Here is an 18,158-nt window from a genome sequence, read left to right as displayed (position 1 = left end):
TTCCTGCCTACACTACATCACTTGATAGACTATTCCACTTCCTGACAACTCTGTGACTGAAGAAATACTTCCTAACATCCCTTTGACTCATCTGAGTCTTCAACTTCCAACTGTGTCCCCTTGTTTCTGTGTCCCATCTCTGGAACATCGTGTCTCTGTTCACCTTGTCTATTCCACGCAGTATTATGTATGTTGCTATCATGTCGTATGTGAGTATGTGCGTGCATGTTCATGTGTGTGTACGTATGGGCATGTGTATATACTGCATGTGTGTACGGCATGCTATTTTTATGTACATATTATCTTAAGTCAACATAGATATATAAAAAAGTTCTACTTTGGCCTGTTCACCCCAATATGCTTTTTTTTTTTTAGCCCTCTGAGCCTACTCACTGCAGTTCTATCTCTATCTACCTCAACCCGGAGTCTACTCACCTCGATAACCCACCTCAAAGCCTGTACCTACCCATTGTATCTCCCAAGTCCCAAGCCAACTCGCCACATCACTGAGCCACCTCATTACACTCCAAACACTGAGCCTACTCACCGCAACTTCCAGGCCTACTCACCTCAGCCCCACCATGTAGTAAGATATAGCTATGAATCCACTGGGAGCTATGATGTAGATAGGTAGTTCCGCCAGGTTCCGCGTGATAAAGTATATATCGGTACGGTAGAGACCATTCCAGTGCTCGCGGAGGAACAGCGGCATTACCGCTGAGAACGTCTGTCGGGAACGAAGGGCAGCGCCAGGTGAGAAGTATTGTTATATGTCTGCGGACGGAGGATCAAGCCTCTACTACACTTACGTTAGGCGCGGATTAAGAAGTCGTTTATAGCTATTTATATAAAGTAGTAGTATTAGTTGTTATAAATAATAATAATAATAATAATAATAATAATAATAATAATAATAATAATAATAATAATAATAATAATAATAATAATAATAATAACAGCAGCAATAGCAATAAAAAAAACGTAAGCAATAACATAGAAACAATAAGAAATAATAATAATAATAATAATAATAATAATAATAATAATAATAATAATAATAATAATAATAATAATAATAATAATAATAATAATAATAAAACCGACATAAATAAGTGCTTCTCCAGTTTAGATTTAATAAACAAAGTTAACTGTCTGTAAAACTTAAGAAGGAAGCACAGAGGTGCTTGTGTCTCCAGACATCAGGTACTGCAACGCTGCTTGGGAAAAATATCTACATAATTATCCAGTTATTTGCTCGGTTAATTCTGTATCTGTTGCACATGTGTCTTATGCATCAAGCCTATATCCAGGCTTGATGCGTAAGACACATGTGCAGCACCTGAGTGTGATTAAGATATCGTGTCTCAGAAAAAATTTAGCTCATTCCATTTAATATGTGTACTGCTTCTGGTTTATAATCTCGGTATTGGATTGAAAAAAAAAAACTGGTTGACGTAAATGAAGATACACAGGTGTTGCATATGTTTCTTCTTCATCAACTTGTTAGTGTTGTATACCATTGATGCAACGATGTAATATTTTTCGATATCTGTAACACATTGGCGGAAAGCCATGTTGATGTATGAGACACTCTGGCACCACTTTGATTTCTGTATTTCCAAGATATTTCGTCTGTGCATCAGGTGACTGAAATACTGGAGAGAGCTGAAGAAGAATTTGAGGTGCATAGTCGTCCACGACCCTCAGCTCTGACACAAGTGGAAAGGTAATTTGAGGTGTTGAATCCCCAGGCTTTGACAGAAGTTGTTCAGTTTTATAGTGTTAAGAAAATAAAGATGTCAGAAGGAAACTCATATTCGTGATGCACCTGAAATGTAGTGTGTTGGTGTTGTTATTATCTTGTGTTACCTGGAGTTTACCTGGAGAGGGTTTAGGGGGTCAACACCCCCGCGGCTAGTTCTGAGACCAGACCGATCAATCAGGCTGTTACTGCTGTTAGGTAGTAAAATCGGTCCTTCCTATGCTAATCGAGGGACAGACACATGGCTAACTTGTAGACTTGATCTGGCAGCCATCAGAGCCCAGACACAGACTGTCAACCAGCCTGACCATGAAGGTTCTCGCTATCTACCTATACTTAAATGCTGTGCAGTTTACTGACCGTGACGACCCCGAACATGTTGGAGAACGTCATGTTGGTGAGGAACACGAAGATGACGCCGCTGATATTTCTCACGGATTTCAGGTTGATGCCATCCTTGTCCAGGTCGAAGAAGATCAGTCCAAACACGATGGCGAAGAACTGTAACGCAATGGGCTGTGTTAGTAGTAGTGTTAATGCTAGCACTCTGATAATTTTAGCATTAATATTGATGTTTGTTGCAGTGACGCTAGTGTAAATAAATTGTGTTAGTATTAGTAGATTCTAATTATTAGAATTTATCTCCGAAAAGGCTAGTTTACTAACCCATATCCATTCAACAGACGGAAGCGCCAGAGCATATGGATACACAAAAAACCTATGCGCAAGTCCCTTTGAAGGAGGGATATATATTTCCAATTTATCTTCCATCTAGTGGAAGCAAATTCAAGATTTTTGCTTAAATTGTTTTTGTAGTGTTTTAAATATTGTTATTCTTGATAAGCTTTGTGCAAGAATAGAAAGTTAGTTGTGACCTCGTCATCGAGGTCAAAACGGGAGCAATGCACCGTATCCAAGTCACTTTTTTAGCTATAATGTCGTCGAATGTAACAGCCTGAATAAACTCGTTTATTTGAGGCAATAATTCAGCTAAATTATTATGGACATATAATGCAACACAAAAAAAAAACAACTTTGTAACTAGGTAATTTATTACAGGTCAGTCGGACCTTAGCCCTCAGGGTAAGAAGAGTGAGCAGTGACAGCACTCTGAAGGAGACGTGAGAATGTTACAGTTGGAGAGTAGTGCGAATTGTGATTCCAGCACACTTCTGACATGAATGAATGCCGGGAAATATGTTTCCTTGGTTGGTTAGCAACCTGGCTTTTATGAAAGCTTTTGAGGGTTTCCCTGTAGCACATCCTCACACGAACCAATTTAACACTCCCTAAACAGTAGCTTAGAAGTCCCACTATAACATGAGATACATTCATACCCACACACACACACACACACACACACACACACACACACACACACACACACACACACACACATGAAACACAGTTTAAACAACTGGCTAAGATATACACCAAGTGAATGGCAACGGGGCAGTTTCCAGATATCTGGTAGACGGCGAATGCAGCCATAGTGTTTAAGGAGACAGATTGGAAAACAGGAACTTTAGACTGGTTTAACTTACATGCTTACCATGCAATGTAATGAAGATTATCAGAAGAGTTGAAGAGCATTTGGAGAGACGTGGTTTCGTAAACAAGAACCAGCAAGGATTCAGAAAGAGAAAATCCTGTTTTATCACCCTGTTGGAATTCTCTGATACAGAATCGAAAATGTAACAAAAGAGAAAGAACTAGTTGGAATGCCTTTTGTTGGACTGAACAAACGGCATGTGATACTGTTCGTTATAAGAGACTAGAGCCATAACTTGAGATGCATGAAGGAATAACAAGGAACATAATCCAGTGGATCAAAGAGTACCTTGGTGGAATGAAGCAAAAAGGTGATTGCCCGGAAGAGATGTCGGAATGGGGATGCATAACAAGCGGGGTCATGCAAGGATCGGTATTAAGACCATATTTGTTTCAGGTTTTGTGAATGACATAGTAGAGGGGATCGAGTCAGATGAATTTCTGTTTTCTGATGATGTAAAATTAATGAGAATATAAATTGATGAAGATAGGGAAAGACTGGTAAAAGATCCGGACTGACTGTACGATTATTCATTTAAGTGGTTTCTTGAATTCAATCACAGCAAATGAAGTTTGAGGAAGGAGCCAAAATACCTGATACGTAGCATAGCCTCGGGAGATAGAGGTTGCAGCCTTCCTTGAAGAGAAAGATCTAGAGTTGAATATAGTTTCTAGCATATGCCTAGAGGTTCACATCAAACGAATAACCTCTGCGGCCAATGTTTGTCCTACAAAGTCTCAACACTTTCTCAAGAATCTCAAGAATCATTCCGGGAACTTTTTTCAACATATGTCAGTCAAATCTTGAAGTATGCGGTACCAGCATAGAACCCACACTGAGGAACCATGTTAAGAAACTGGAAAAAAATGGGTAGGTATGCAACGGGACTACGAGGGAAGGGTAACGTAAATGTACCTAACGCTATTCGAGGACAGAAGAACCAAGGGAGATATAATAACATCTTACAAAATAATCAGAGGACTTAATAGGGTTGAGAAGAATAGGCTGTTTGAGTGGCGGGTAACAGGTACTTGAGGGTGCAGCTCAAAGTTCGAGGATATAGATGAGTCACAGGAATGCCAGGAATATTTTTTTTTCAGCCATAGGTTAGTCAGGAAGTAGGATGAACTCAACGAAGTAGTGGAGGCAGGCTCCCTACACAGTATTAAGAGCATGTACGATAGGGCCACGAGGTTAGGAGGCAATGAATCTGGCAAATGACAAGTTGAAAAGTGGAAAAGTGGGGTCAGGAGCTGAGGCTTAACCCCTGCAACGTCATGTAGGTGAGTACACAAACACACACACACACACACAGATATATATAAATATATATATATATATATATATATATATATATATATATATATATATATATATATATATATATATATATATATATATATATATATATACACACACACTTACCAGCGACTGGAAAATTTTTACGATAACTAGCGCTCTGTCTCTGGCGAGTTCGATGACGCTTCTCCTTAACATAGCGGAGAACTGGTTGGACCAGGAGGCGCGGTAAGGACTCTTCGGCAGTTTGACGTTAGCTAAGGCGTCACCGTGGACGGGAGCTTCCATGGCTTTGTTGACCTTTTCGTCCATCTCCATCCCCTCGCCATCCCTGTGTGGTCGTGGATAGGTGTTTTGAAGCTTGCGTGCTTGTAGACAGGTGTGCTTGTGCGGTCTTTAACAGGTGTTATAGTATTGGTATGTAAGCGGACACTTGCGGTGCGTGAATGATCGTAAGCAGTTGTTGTGAAGGTAATGCATCATGATCTCAGGGAATTAATAATCTAAGATCTCAGCAAACAAGCACATTTTTTAATTGCTTTTTGTAAGACAGTCTGTTATAATGATTGTTGTGGTTATTACAGATGTTGAAATAAACTGTGAAAGGGAGAACATTATTAATATAACTAATGTTGCTTGAGGAACATGATAGGGTATTTTTTATATTGTGTCCACAGTTTTGGAGGTGAGTGTTGAATTTCAGGTTGCAGTCTAAGTGTATACCATGCTTTATATGTAAAAATTATTTATTATTCGTTAAGCTGAGTATTCCCAAACAACGTGTAGAATGTTTTCTCATTATAGTGAGCCTGTTGGTAGCCTTTCAGATAAAAATCTTTACCAGCTCCTCGTTCATTGTATTGTTGAGGATTACATATGACGAATGTGATGTCATCTGTAAACCGGACTGGTTTAGGTTCCTGGGAAGCATTTGGTAGGTTATTTATATAGATGAGAAATAACAGTGGACCAAGAACCCTTTCCTGAGGAACTTGTATGTTGATAGGGCATGATGTTGATATGCTGATAGTTGGGATTGGAAGGATTAATAATTAACTGGTGATTCTTTTACCTTCTCGCTGCTTACCTGTAAGAGACGTAGACCAGAAGGGTAAATTACCGAACAGACCTCTTCTTACCTGTACGAGTCACACACGTGAGTGATAAATTGGCGACATTCTTCTTCTACGCCGCTGCGGACCGCCAGAGAATATATGAAGTGATCTCCTGGATTGAAGTTGGGAGGGCATGGCCTCTCCATCCTGGGGAGACGGAGAACACAGATAATGATGTTATCTCACTCTCTACAACCGTAGTGACGACAATGGTGATGAATATAACAATCTACCGAGCAAAATCATCCAGATTTAAAATAATCTGTACAGACAAATGAGTGAGATGAGTAGAGTTTAAGAAAGACCACTACAGTATCTACCACTGCAACAATAACTACCAATAATAAAAAGTTGTTCCTACAATAAAACATCTTACAGCAATATTTACTATTACAACAAAAGCCTCTATTATAACTTTTAAGTCAAAAATAAAAATACATCAATTACAATACCTATAAGTATGACTAATTTTGACCAATAGCTTTGCAATAATAGACACATTTAGTTTTATCTAATGTGTAACTTTATTACTGAGTTTTCGATCAGCCTCGAAATCATCTTCACTCAGCAAAATGTAAATAAATATTTAAAAAATCATAAGACATGTATTAATTTTCTTGACAAAATGTTCGTCACGTCAGTTTCAATCTTGATATTACAATAGACTTGTTATTGTTATTTTCTCAGAATGGGCTAAGCCTTTTGAGACATTTAGAAATGTATATTAACAGCGAAGGCTATTTCGAAGCAGGTAATGATGATGAATTTGGATTTTTAACCCTGAGAGTTAGTGACCCACTATAGCCCGATGAAATCATATCACTTGTCTGGCATTTTATCGTTTAATCCTCTCCTACAGGATGTCACCCATAACAGTCAACTAATACCCGGGTACCTACTTACTGTTAGGTGAACAGGGGCAGCAGGTGTAAGGAAATATAGTCAAGGTTTCCAGTCACTTGGGGATCGAGCCCCCAGTCCCTCAGGTTACGAAAAAAGGCAGCTACCAATTAAGCTATGAGCACCCTAAGGTTCTTTACAGTCCTCGAATGTTAACATTGTGTATAATTTAACACTGTATCCCTGCTGACCTTGTGAAGAAGACGTGAGCATCTTCAACTGTCCCGAGGAAGGCTACTCTGCCCTCTGCCAGAACGAGGAGGCTGTCGAACATAGCGAAGACCTCAGAGCTTGGCTGGTGGATGGTAGCGATGACTGTCTTGCCCAAGCAAGTGAGCCTCTTCATGGCTTTCACCACACTCCTGGCCATGAAGGAGTCCAGGCCGGACGTGGGCTCATCACACAGCAGCAACAACGGGTTCGTGATCATCTGAATACGAAAGGAAAATGAAAAATCGTTATTTCTTTTGAAACATAACATGGAAGATACAGTGGATGGGTGTGCAGTTCATTGGGTTACAATTATGAAACAATTGCAGAGTAATACAACGTCAGTTGGATATATGTAAAACTGAAGTCAATTTTTATGCAAAGCATTTCTTGAAACAACCACAACAGTTTAGAAAAAATCACGAAGTGCTTTATTTCTTCAGTTAAACAGTATATTTATCTTTAAAACATTCTAATCCCATAAACAATAAAAACGTGAATCACGAATGCACGTCTAGAGGCTGGTAAAATAACTACAGAACCATGGCTAGTGGCTGGTAAAATAACTACAGAACCATGGCTAGTGGCTGGTAAAATAACTACAGAACCATGGCTAGTGGCTGGTAAAATAACTACAGAACCATGGCTAGTGGCTGGTAAAATAACTACAGAACCATGGCTAGTGGCTGGTAAAATAACTACAGAACCATGGCTAGTGGCTGGTAAAATAACTACAGAACCATGGCTAGTGGCTGGTAAAATAACTACAGAACCATGGCTAGTGGCTGGTAAAATAACTACAGAACCATGGCTAGTGGCTGGTAAAGTAACTACAGAATCTTAGCTAGTGGCTGGTAAGATAACTACAGAACCATGGCTAGTGGCTGGTAAAGTAACTACAGAATCTTAGCTAGTGGCTGGTAAAATAACTACAGAACCATGGCTAATGGCTGGTAAAGTAACTACAGAATTTTAGCTAGTGGCTGGTAAAGTAACTACAGAACCTTGGTTAGTGGCTGGTAAAATAACTACAGAACCATGGCTTGTGGTCATTCATCAAAATAAAATACAAACTTCACTTGATCCTAGCGTTCCCTACTTGATCTAAGCAACAGGTCCATATACTCCCGCTGGAAGCAAAGGTCTGGAGAAGGTCTTACCTCACAAGCGAAGGCAAGTCTTTTCTTTTCTCCTCCAGAAATGCCCTTAATACGTCCAGGGATGCCGATCCTGGTGTCAACACACTTGCTCAAGCCTAACTGTATAGATGAAAGAGGTTTTAATAAAACACACACACACACACACACACACACACACACACACACACACACACACACAGCCATGCATATGAAAATTATATTACAACAAAATGCAAGTCATGTGCAAACACGAGTAGCTTTTCTGAATTTTCAGAAAAGGGAATATTCAAAGGGACAATAATAAAGGTTAACGCTGAACCCATAAGAGACACATAGCGCCTTGAGAATGGGAGTTAATCAAGACTGGTCCACGGAAAGGAAGAATAGGTCTAATTCCTTGGATCGAGAGACCCCTCGCAGGTAGCAAAGAACCATTGCTAGGTATATAAATTACAAAATTAGTGTTTGCTGCTCTCTGGCTAGTATAATAATTTATGATTTTTACCCGAGTGTTGACTCTGGCAGTTGAGTTCAGTCAAGTTCCTCGACTGTGTGATGATTGAACACAGCTGTGTTCAGTCATCACACAGCTGTGCTCAGTTAGGTTCCTGAGCACAGTTGTGTTCAATGAAGTTCCTCACCTCTGTGATGACTTCGTCAACTCGTTTCTTCCTCTCCTTCTGCGAAACCTCTTTCCCGATCCTCAGCTGGGCCTGCATCAGACAACAACACGGTAACAATTACTTTAGGTCATATGACTGCTTCTGCAGTCCACGTAAAAACAAAAGTCAACGTCTTTGTCGAGTAAAACAATTATACTAGAACCTCTATAGATATAAATCCAGTTTATCATCAAGTTTCCTGTTTAACTCTCCCTACATTTCTCTCTCTCTCTCTCTCTCTCTCTCTCTCTCTCTCTCTCTCCAGTCCCACATGTACTAGAAGTTAGAAACTTCGTATGTTACTTACATTGAAGTTGAGTTGTTCCTTGACTGTGAAGACGCCAGTGAAAAGGTCCTCTTGTTGTACGTAGGCTGACACCCCTGCCAAGGTCCGTTTGTCGACGGGCCGACCATTGATGAAGATGTCTCCTGTGATATCCAGCTTTCTCGATCTGTCGAGAATGGTTGGTGGAGACATGTGATGATGGTGATACAGGTGTTTAAGTTAACAAAGACATGTGTTGATGATGATGATAATGGTGATGAACACAAGAGGTGACGAATTTCTTCGCGTTAATGGATCATAGCCAAAGGGTAATGAATTTGAAGCTGTTGCCTTGGTGTGAAATTTCGTACACGGGAGAACCTACCTGAGGGTGATAAGGTAGAAGATGCCTTAAGATGAGGTGGCACGACCTATCTGAAGGTGATTAGGGATGACCAACCAGATGATGAGGCAGGACCTATGTGAAGATGATGAAGGAGGACCTCCCTGAAGATGGTGAGGCAAGACCTCCCTGAAGGTGACGAGGCAGAACCTACCTGAATGTGAGCACGTTGAGGAGAGTGGTCTTGCCTGCTCCTGACGATCCCATGATAGCCAGAAGTTGTCCTCCCTCACACAACCCTGACACTGTAACAGACAGGAATTACCAGGAACATTAAGCTTATTCATTCTGATTTGAATGCAATACTTTTTTCTATTTATGTATTATATTACCTTGGTAATGCTTGTTTCGATATTAGCAAAAAACAAAAAAAAAATATGTATATATAAATGGATTAAGATTTCTGGATTTAATAGTTGAGATTAAAGTGCAGCTTCATTGATTTTGTGTACCAAGCGTAAACTAAGACTCATCTTTATTTCTTATTGTAAGTGTCTAGATATTTATTATCTAAGGAGTAATTTTCTACATAATTCTTGTTTACACTGAACAGACTGAGAAAACTGTAAACATTAGTGGACATACATGTGGAGTGAGTTGAGTTAATCACGCAACACAAAAAAAAAAAATAAAAACATAGATACTGACCAAAACGCTAAGACAAGGTTTACCCTGTACAGCAGCCTGTACAGCAGCATGTACAGCAGCATGTACAGCAGCATGTACAACAGCCTGTACAGCAGCCTGTACAACAGCCTGTACAGCAGCATGTACAGCAGCATGTACAGCAGCATGTACAACAGCCTGTACAGCAGCATGTACAGCAGCATGTACAGCAGCATGTACAACAGCCTGTACAGCAGCATGTATAACAGAATCTTCAACATACACTATCTTAATAAAACCTTGGCTCCCCACTTGTATATATATCGGACGTTGTGTCGGCTACATTCTATTACTCTCTACAAGTACATAAAGTGCTGGACAAATAAAGATTTAGATGTATATAGATCACGTTAATGAAACATATATATATATATATATATATATATATATATATATATATATATATATATGTATGTGTGTGTGTATGTGTGTGTGTATGTGTGTGTGTATGTGTGTGTGTATGTGTGTGTGTATGTGTGTGTGTATGTGTGTGTGTATGTGTGTGTGTATGTGTGTGTGTATGTGTGTGTGTATGTGTGTGTGTATGTGTGTGTGTATGTGTGTATGTGTGTGTGTATGTGTGTGTGTGTGTGTATGAAATATTTGAAATCGGAAGGAGAACGCCTGGAGAACTTCCTGACTCACCGTCCTTGAGAATGTGTGCTTTGGGTGACTTCTTGCAGATCCCTTTTCCAGGGGCGAAGACGTTGAGTTTCCTCCAGGCGTAGGTCACCCCAGCTCTGGGGTCCACACTTCGTGTGGTCGCTTTGCCCAGCTCGATCTCCTCCATACTCTAGTGAGGGAAATTTTATTATAAGTCTGTAACTATGGGGAGAGCAGAGACGTTTATAATTAAAAAAGGCAGTAATGAAGGTTCTCATTCATAGAACGTGTTGAATATATCCGTCATTGTTAATAATGCACCAATGGCAGACGAGATAGCCGGTCGGGAAGTACACAGTGAGTGGCACTAGCAGTGATGGTGCTGTGTGTGTCTTTTATGCCCTATAGCGAATGCTTCCAGATTTACGGGAGATCCTGTATAGCAATGACTGACAAAATTCCTAACAGGAATGACGCTCGTAAAGAAGTACATAATTTGGATAAAATCTAGCTGGTGGAGAGTGCTTTGTCTGTGTGCATAATGCCTGCAGATCATTGTAAGATGATGACACTCTGAGTGATTAAGCAACGTCTGCGGTATCAGTGTTGTATGCCCTTAGTTACACAACCATTGGTATCACATTATTAACTTGGTGAAATACCAAGAAACTGATGAATAAGACATATGCAACATTTGGATATCTTTACTACCGTAAGGTTTGACGGGCGTTGCAGGCTTCTTCAGTCGAAATATAACACGGGAGACCGTAGAAATGATTTTGAGGTGATCATTCCCTCAGCCGAAAACCTAATCACGCGTATTGGAGTTGGATTTTCCACCCCATTAAATAAGTAGAATCACAATAAAACGTCCAAGAATATTAAAATCCATTAATGTCTTTCTCTCTCATCTGTAAATTTAAACAGACGAAAATTTGATATAAAATTTGGGAGTTATGTGTGACCATTGCTTGGCTGCTGACGCAAGGTGATATGAAGATTGTGTAGCATTTGCAAATACAATCCCACCTCCAGGACTCGAGTCCTGCAGATGGGAAGTACGACGCCTTCACTTTAGATGGGAGGCGAGGAAGTTACAGTTCGGAGAGAAATCTGAAACGTGATGTCAAGGCGGTGATTGAGTAAATGACGGTAAATGTTAACTTCTTTTTTAGTCAGTCAGCCATTTTAAGAGACACAGCGTAATAATGTTGGTAGAATTATCGACAATATGTCAGGTACAAGGACACAAGTGCAACTAATCTGACATTTTATTGTGGTAAAATAATATGTCACATTAAATGCATTTGTGTCCTTTTCCTAACACACAGACAGTGTATTAAAAACTTTTTCACAATGATTTCTTCTAAATTATCCTCCTAAATAGCCTTTTACTTAACCATTTACCTTTTTTTCTATTTTTTTCTTAATTTTATCCTTTCTTTCGAATCAGATTCTTTTTTTATATATTCCCGTATTTCTACTTATCATTCCTTATAATTTCCACCCTGTTCAGAGGCGGTATCGAATACCAATTAGAAAGTAATTATAAGAAATACCCAGCAATTAGATTTTTGATTAAGAAAACATCTCGGTAACTAAGAGTTCCGACACTCTAATTGGCTGGGTTCAAAGAGTTCCCAGAGATGGTTACTTGTGTATAATATAAATAAGCTGATCGTGCGCCCGTCTTAATTTCACTCTTAATCCACTTTTGTGAAGACTTACGCGGATTATTTTCTGCTGTTACTTTCATTCTTTCTCGTTGGTAAGATAATCAAGGGAGGGAGCATCATAATAACTCACCAAATCGTAATAACACAAATACCAACAAGCCACAGAACGGGTAGGGTTTGAACCATTGGCAAGTGAGTACTAAAACTCCAGGCCAGTGCGTAGAAGTCTCCTCCATCAGATACCAGTGAAGCGAAGGTCAGAGCTACGTACAAGAGTGATGAAATCTGTCAGGGTTTTGGTGATGTTGATTATAATGCTGACGAGGTAAAAGTGATATCAGGGAGTGACTTTGTCTAGCTGATTAGTACATACTGATGCATGTTAGGTAAGCTTCCATACTTCCTTAAAGCACTGCTATCACCATGACTAACATTACCACTATTGAGGAAATGGTATGGTGATACCGACAAGATGTGGAAAAAGACACTTATGTACAGTTCAGGACATTTATTAAAGGAAACGTTTCGCCACGAGTGGCTTCTTCAGTCCTAATACAGAGAAAACTAAGAAAACACACATATATATAGTGGTGGGAGTCAGGTGAGGTGAAGCGTGGGTAGAGGTGGTAATAGTAGTAGTAGTAGTAGTGGAACTAAGGAGGTGAGGTTAGAGAGGGACCTGCTGGCATCAAGTAACACCAGTTCCCAGGATGGGTAATATCCTCTTGCTTAGTAATTTTGAAATACTGTAACTACCGGATTTTTGCTTTATAGTGTTACTGACAGAAATTAGTGCAGCTTCAATGCATTTTCTCCGTCTTAAGTCGTCTTCTTTAATAACTAGTTTAGCTTCATTGAATTTCATGAGGTGTCCAACATCGTCTCTATGTTGAACACATGCGTTTTTGCGGTCATCATTTCTGCAAGCATTTTTGTGTTCTGCTATTCTAATGTCCAGAGTTCTGGCTGTTTCCCCTACATATACTTTGTCACACACCCCACATGGTATAGTGTAGATTCCTGCACTTGTGCCAGAATCATGCTTGGGTTTTTGTATCAGGTTCCTAATAGTAGTTGAAGAGCTGGTAGATATTTTAGCCAGTTTTCTGTCAAACATTTTTGAAACATTAGTGGCAACGTTGCTGACCGGTAAAACGATGTAACTTGGAGGCTTTTCTTCAATTTGATAGGTGTTGGTCTTGCTGAGGATACGTGTTGCACGTTTCCTGCAGTCACGTATGAAGTGTAGGGGAAAGTGTAGTGAACTAAAAGAGTTGGTGATGTATGTACATTCTTCTTCGAGGAACTGCGGACTGGAAATTCTGTAGGCTCTCAGAAAGAAGCCAATAACTACCCCTCTTTTAGTTCTTGTGTCATGGTGAGAGAAGAAATGTAGAAGATCATTCTTGTAGGTAGGCTTCCGGTAGACTTTAAAAGAAAGTTTGCTTTCCCCTGTGCGTAAGAGAACGTCGAGAAAAGGTAACTGGTTGTCCTTCTCCTCCTCTAGAGTAAATTTAATAGTAGGTTCCAGATTGTTGATGGTGTTGAGGATGCCCTGTACGTCAAGATTTTTGGGTACAATGACCAAAATATCATCTACGTACCGCATCCAAGTAACTGAACGAGGGATGTTATTGAGGATCCTTCTTGATTCCAGGTCCTCCATATATAAATTGGCAAGAACTGCACTAAGGGGGGATCCCATGGCTAGTCCGAAGAGTTGTTTGTACTTCTTGTCCTCGAACCTAAAACAGTTATAACGAACACAAAGTTCGACAAGGCTCACAGAGTTACCTGTACCCCGCCAAGATTTTGTGAGCCTTGTCGAACTTTGTGTTCGTTATAACTGTTTTAGGTTCGAGGACAAGAAGTACAAACAACTCTTCGGACTAGCCATGGGATCCCCCCTTAGTGCAGTTCTTGCCAATTTATATATGGAGGACCTGGAATCAAGAAGGATCCTCAATAACATCCCTCGTTCAGTTACTTGGATGCGGTACGTAGATGATATTTTGGTCATTGTACCCAAAAATCTTGACGTACAGGGCATCCTCAACACCATCAACAATCTGGAACCTACTATTAAATTTACTCTAGAGGAGGAGAAGGACAACCAGTTACCTTTTCTCGACGTTCTCTTACGCACAGGGGAAAGCAAACTTTCTTTTAAAGTCTACCGGAAGCCTACCTACAAGAATGATCTTCTACATTTCTTCTCTCACCATGACACAAGAACTAAAAGAGGGGTAGTTATTGGCTTCTTTCTGAGAGCCTACAGAATTTCCAGTCCGCAGTTCCTCGAAGAAGAATGTACATACATCACCAACTCTTTTAGTTCACTACACTTTCCCCTACACTTCATACGTGACTGCAGGAAACGTGCAACACGTATCCTCAGCAAGACCAACACCTATCAAATTGAAGAAAAGCCTCCAAGTTACATCGTTTTACCGGTCAGCAACGTTGCCACTAATGTTTCAAAAATGTTTGACAGAAAACTGGCTAAAATATCTACCAGCTCTTCAACTACTATTAGGAACCTGATACAAAAACCCAAGCATGATTCTGGCACAAGTGCAGGAATCTACACTATACCATGTGGGGGGTGTGACAAAGTATATGTAGGGGAAACAGCCAGAACTCTGGACATTAGAATAGCAGAACACAAAAATGCTTGCAGAAATGATGACCGCAAAAACGCATGTGTTCAACATAGAGACGATGTTGGACACCTCATGAAATTCAATGAAGCTAAACTAGTTATTAAAGAAGACGACTTAAGACGGAGAAAATGCATTGAAGCTGCACTAATTTCTGTCAGTAACACTATAAAGCAAAAATCCGGTAGTTACAGTATTTCAAAATTACTAAGCAAGAGGATATTACCCATCCTGGGAACTGGTGTTACTTGATGCCAGCAGGTCCCTCTCTAACCTCACCTCCTTAGTTCCATTACTACTACTACTACTATTACCACCTCTACCCACGCTTCACCTCACCTGACTCCCACCACTATATATATGTGTGTTTTCTTAGTTTTCTCTGTATTAGGACTGAAGAAGCCACTCGTGGCGAAACGTTTCCTTTAATAAATGTCCTGAACTGTACATAAGTGTCTTTTTCCACATTACCACTATTACTACCACTGTCACGAAGAAACGTGATTAAAACTTATAAGGTTCTCAAAGACGTAGACAGACTTGAAAGTGGCACTTCAAGTGGGGAAAATAAAATAAAAATAATTGTGAGGTAGTGAGTAAATGGAATGCATTAGGAAGAGTTACAATGAACGCCACGCCAACACAAGCAATTAGTAAAGACAGGTCCTAAGGGTGTGTATGTGTGTGTTGGAGGTTGTTCAGAGGGTCAGAGCCCTCAGCGGCCAGGTCCTCGATTAGGCCTCGCGATGGATCAGGGCTTGGTCAACCGGGATGGTACTGCTGGCAGCACGCATTCCAACGTATGAACCACATCCCGGTTGATTGAGCACCGACATTTGGTTTCTGTCCAATTACCTCATGAAGACAGCCAGGGGTCTATTGTTAATTCCCGTTGATGGGAGGCTTTTGAATACTCTTGGGCCCCGTACACGTATTGTATTTTTTCTTAGTGTACTTAGGGCACCCTTGCATTTCACTGGGGGTATGTTGCACCGTCTGCCTAGTCTTTTGCTTTCACAGGGAGTTATTTATGTGTGTTCAGATTTGGGACCAATCCTTCTAGGATTTTCCAGGTGTAAATTATGATGTATCTTTGTCGCCTGCATTTCATGTAGTACAGGTCAAAGGAGCTCAAACGTTCTCAGTAATTAAGGTGCTTGACTGAACTTATACGTGCAGTGAAAGTTCTCCTTTCATTCTCTAGATCTGCAATTTCACCTGCCTTGATTACGGCTGTTGATGCACAGCTATGTTCCAGGCTAGAGAGAACAAGTGACTTAAAGAGGATCACCATTGCCTCGGCATCCCTTGTTTTGAAAGTTCTCATTATCCATCGTATCACTGTGATAGAATAATCCTTGGAGATGAGATCATCTGACCGCTCCGAAGTCTTTCACATTAGTTTTTCGCTTTCTTTGTATGGTTAGAATTTGTAGTATATTCACTTCTAGTTACCATTTTCTCAAGTTTCCCATAACGGAGTAACTGAAATTTGTCCTCGTTGAAACATCATATTGCTCTCTGCGGCCCATTAGAAAACTTAGTTTATATCTTCTTGGATAGTTACTGTGTCCTTCAATGGATGATACTCTCATGCAAATTCTAGTATCGTCTGCAAAAGAAAATACGGTGATATAGCTAACATTTCTGTCTATGTCTGATATGAGGATGAGGAACAGGATGGGGACGAGTACTGTGCCCTGTAGAACAAAGCTTCCCACTTTTTTACCATTACTATTTGTGCTGTATTGTCTAGAAACTTAAGACCTTCTGCCCACTTTTCTAGATAATCCTTTAGCATGCATTTTGTATGCTATTACACCATGATCTCACTTGTCGAAGACTTTTACAAAGTCTGTGTGCACTACATCAGCATTCTTTTTGCCCTTCAGTGCATCCAAGATCATGTCATAGTGGTCTGGTAGTTGCGATAGTCAGAAGCGACCTGTTCTAAACCCATGTTGCCCTGGGTTGTGCAACTTTTGCAATTGTTAGGAATCCAAATGTTTGGCAATCATGCTTCTTAGAGTTCTTCTTAAAGCTATCGGTCTATAATTATTTGGTATTGCTAAGCTGCCACCTGCGGCTATATCCATTGCTTTAACTGACTGTGAGATGATCCCCCTTGTCCAGGCTCCCTCTCCAAAGCATACTTAAGACACGCGTGACAAGGGCTTCTTGCAGTTCTTGATGAACACGGAATTCTACAAGTCTTGGTCTGCGCCACAGTGCATAGGCATCTTGTCAATAGCTTTTTTCGAAGTTCCGTAGTGTTAGGGTTATATTAGAAATTTAATAAATATTGAAAAGATTTCGAGACGCGTTTATGAATAATTCCTTCTGCCAAGTGTCTACCAATAATTGTCTTTGATATCTAGTAACTAACACATACACACACGCGTCAGCCCTACTCACCAGCGACCGTCGTTTGAAGTGCAGCCCCTCTACTGATGTCATCCTGAGCAGTTAAACTCTTCAAGGCCACGACACTTATCTACACTCTTAGTAAATTAATATCAGCTTAAAAGTGTTGTACTATCTTGAGCCCCTCAGCTAGAGGTCCCTGTGGTGTTCTGGTCTGGACTGGTCGTGTTATCTCTCTCCAAAATACTGTATCGTCGTTATCAGCGATAACATTGGGCGATACCAAATGTAGTCGGTTATCTTGCGTGTTTATCTGTGTTATTAAAAGTGATAACATCAGTGAAAGGATGAAGCAGAATGTTTTTTTATGAAGAGGGCAGTGCGTTTTAGTGTGTTTGTGGGGCGTGATGCCAGAAATGATAACGATGATGCTGGGGACAAATAATAATAATAATAATAATAATAATAATAATAATAATCTCAAGTAAAATATTAATAATGGACATTTATAGAAGCAAGAGAGGACGACTTAGGTTATAACTCTGTAGTGGAGTGAGGACGAGGTTGTGGTCGTGCTAGGGAAGGTCGGAGAGAGGGGGGGTAAAGGAGGTTTTGCATGCGAGGGTCTTGGACATTCAAGGATCGTGTGTGAACATGTTTGGTGGGAGTGAGTGGCTTGACGTGCTGCTGGGACGTAATCAACATAACATTCAAGAAGGGATTCACGATGACTGGGTAGTCGGGCTTGAGTCCTGGAGGTGGGGAAAACTGCCTGCACTCTGAAGGAAAAGCGTCCGAGCTGAAATACTGGCGTACCTCTGTCAGGAGAGTGACTGGGTGATGGTGAATGCATTTCTTCTTTCTCGGGTCACCGTACCTCGG

At 40.3% G+C, this 18,158-nt stretch overlaps 1 protein-coding gene across 3 annotated transcripts in view; it reads right to left on the bottom strand.

The window, feature by feature from the left end:
- Positions 1-17,495, bottom strand: part of LOC128690609 (protein white) — a 34,744-nt gene extending 17,249 nt beyond the window's left edge. Inside the window, exons 1-11 of one of the 3 annotated variants that reach the window (XM_070089753.1) lie at positions 17,328-17,495; positions 10,619-10,766; positions 9,462-9,552; positions 8,947-9,091; positions 8,619-8,690; positions 7,999-8,097; positions 6,820-7,058; positions 5,753-5,875; positions 4,740-4,944; positions 2,123-2,263; positions 570-727 (exon numbers count right to left, since the gene is read on the bottom strand). In XM_070089753.1, the coding sequence (XP_069945854.1) occupies positions 570-727; positions 2,123-2,263; positions 4,740-4,944; positions 5,753-5,875; positions 6,820-7,058; positions 7,999-8,097; positions 8,619-8,690; positions 8,947-9,091; positions 9,462-9,552; positions 10,619-10,766; positions 17,328-17,369 (1,463 nt within the window). In that variant the 5' untranslated portion in view covers positions 17,370-17,495. Of the gene's footprint in view, positions 1-569; positions 728-2,122; positions 2,264-4,739; positions 4,945-5,752; positions 5,876-6,819; positions 7,059-7,998; positions 8,098-8,618; positions 8,691-8,946; positions 9,092-9,461; positions 9,553-10,618; positions 10,767-17,304 lie in introns of all 3 variants that reach the window. The other 2 variants (XM_070089754.1, XM_070089755.1) reach the window with 2 other exon arrangements.
- Between the last annotated feature and the right edge of the window lie 663 nt (positions 17,496-18,158).

Source organism: Cherax quadricarinatus, chromosome 29 (genome assembly GCF_038502225.1).
Source record: "Cherax quadricarinatus isolate ZL_2023a chromosome 29, ASM3850222v1, whole genome shotgun sequence".
Lineage (NCBI taxonomy): Eukaryota > Metazoa > Arthropoda > Malacostraca > Decapoda > Parastacidae > Cherax > Cherax quadricarinatus.
Note: the sequence above shows the minus strand (reverse complement) of the source record. Positions and strands in the feature narration are given on the sequence as shown.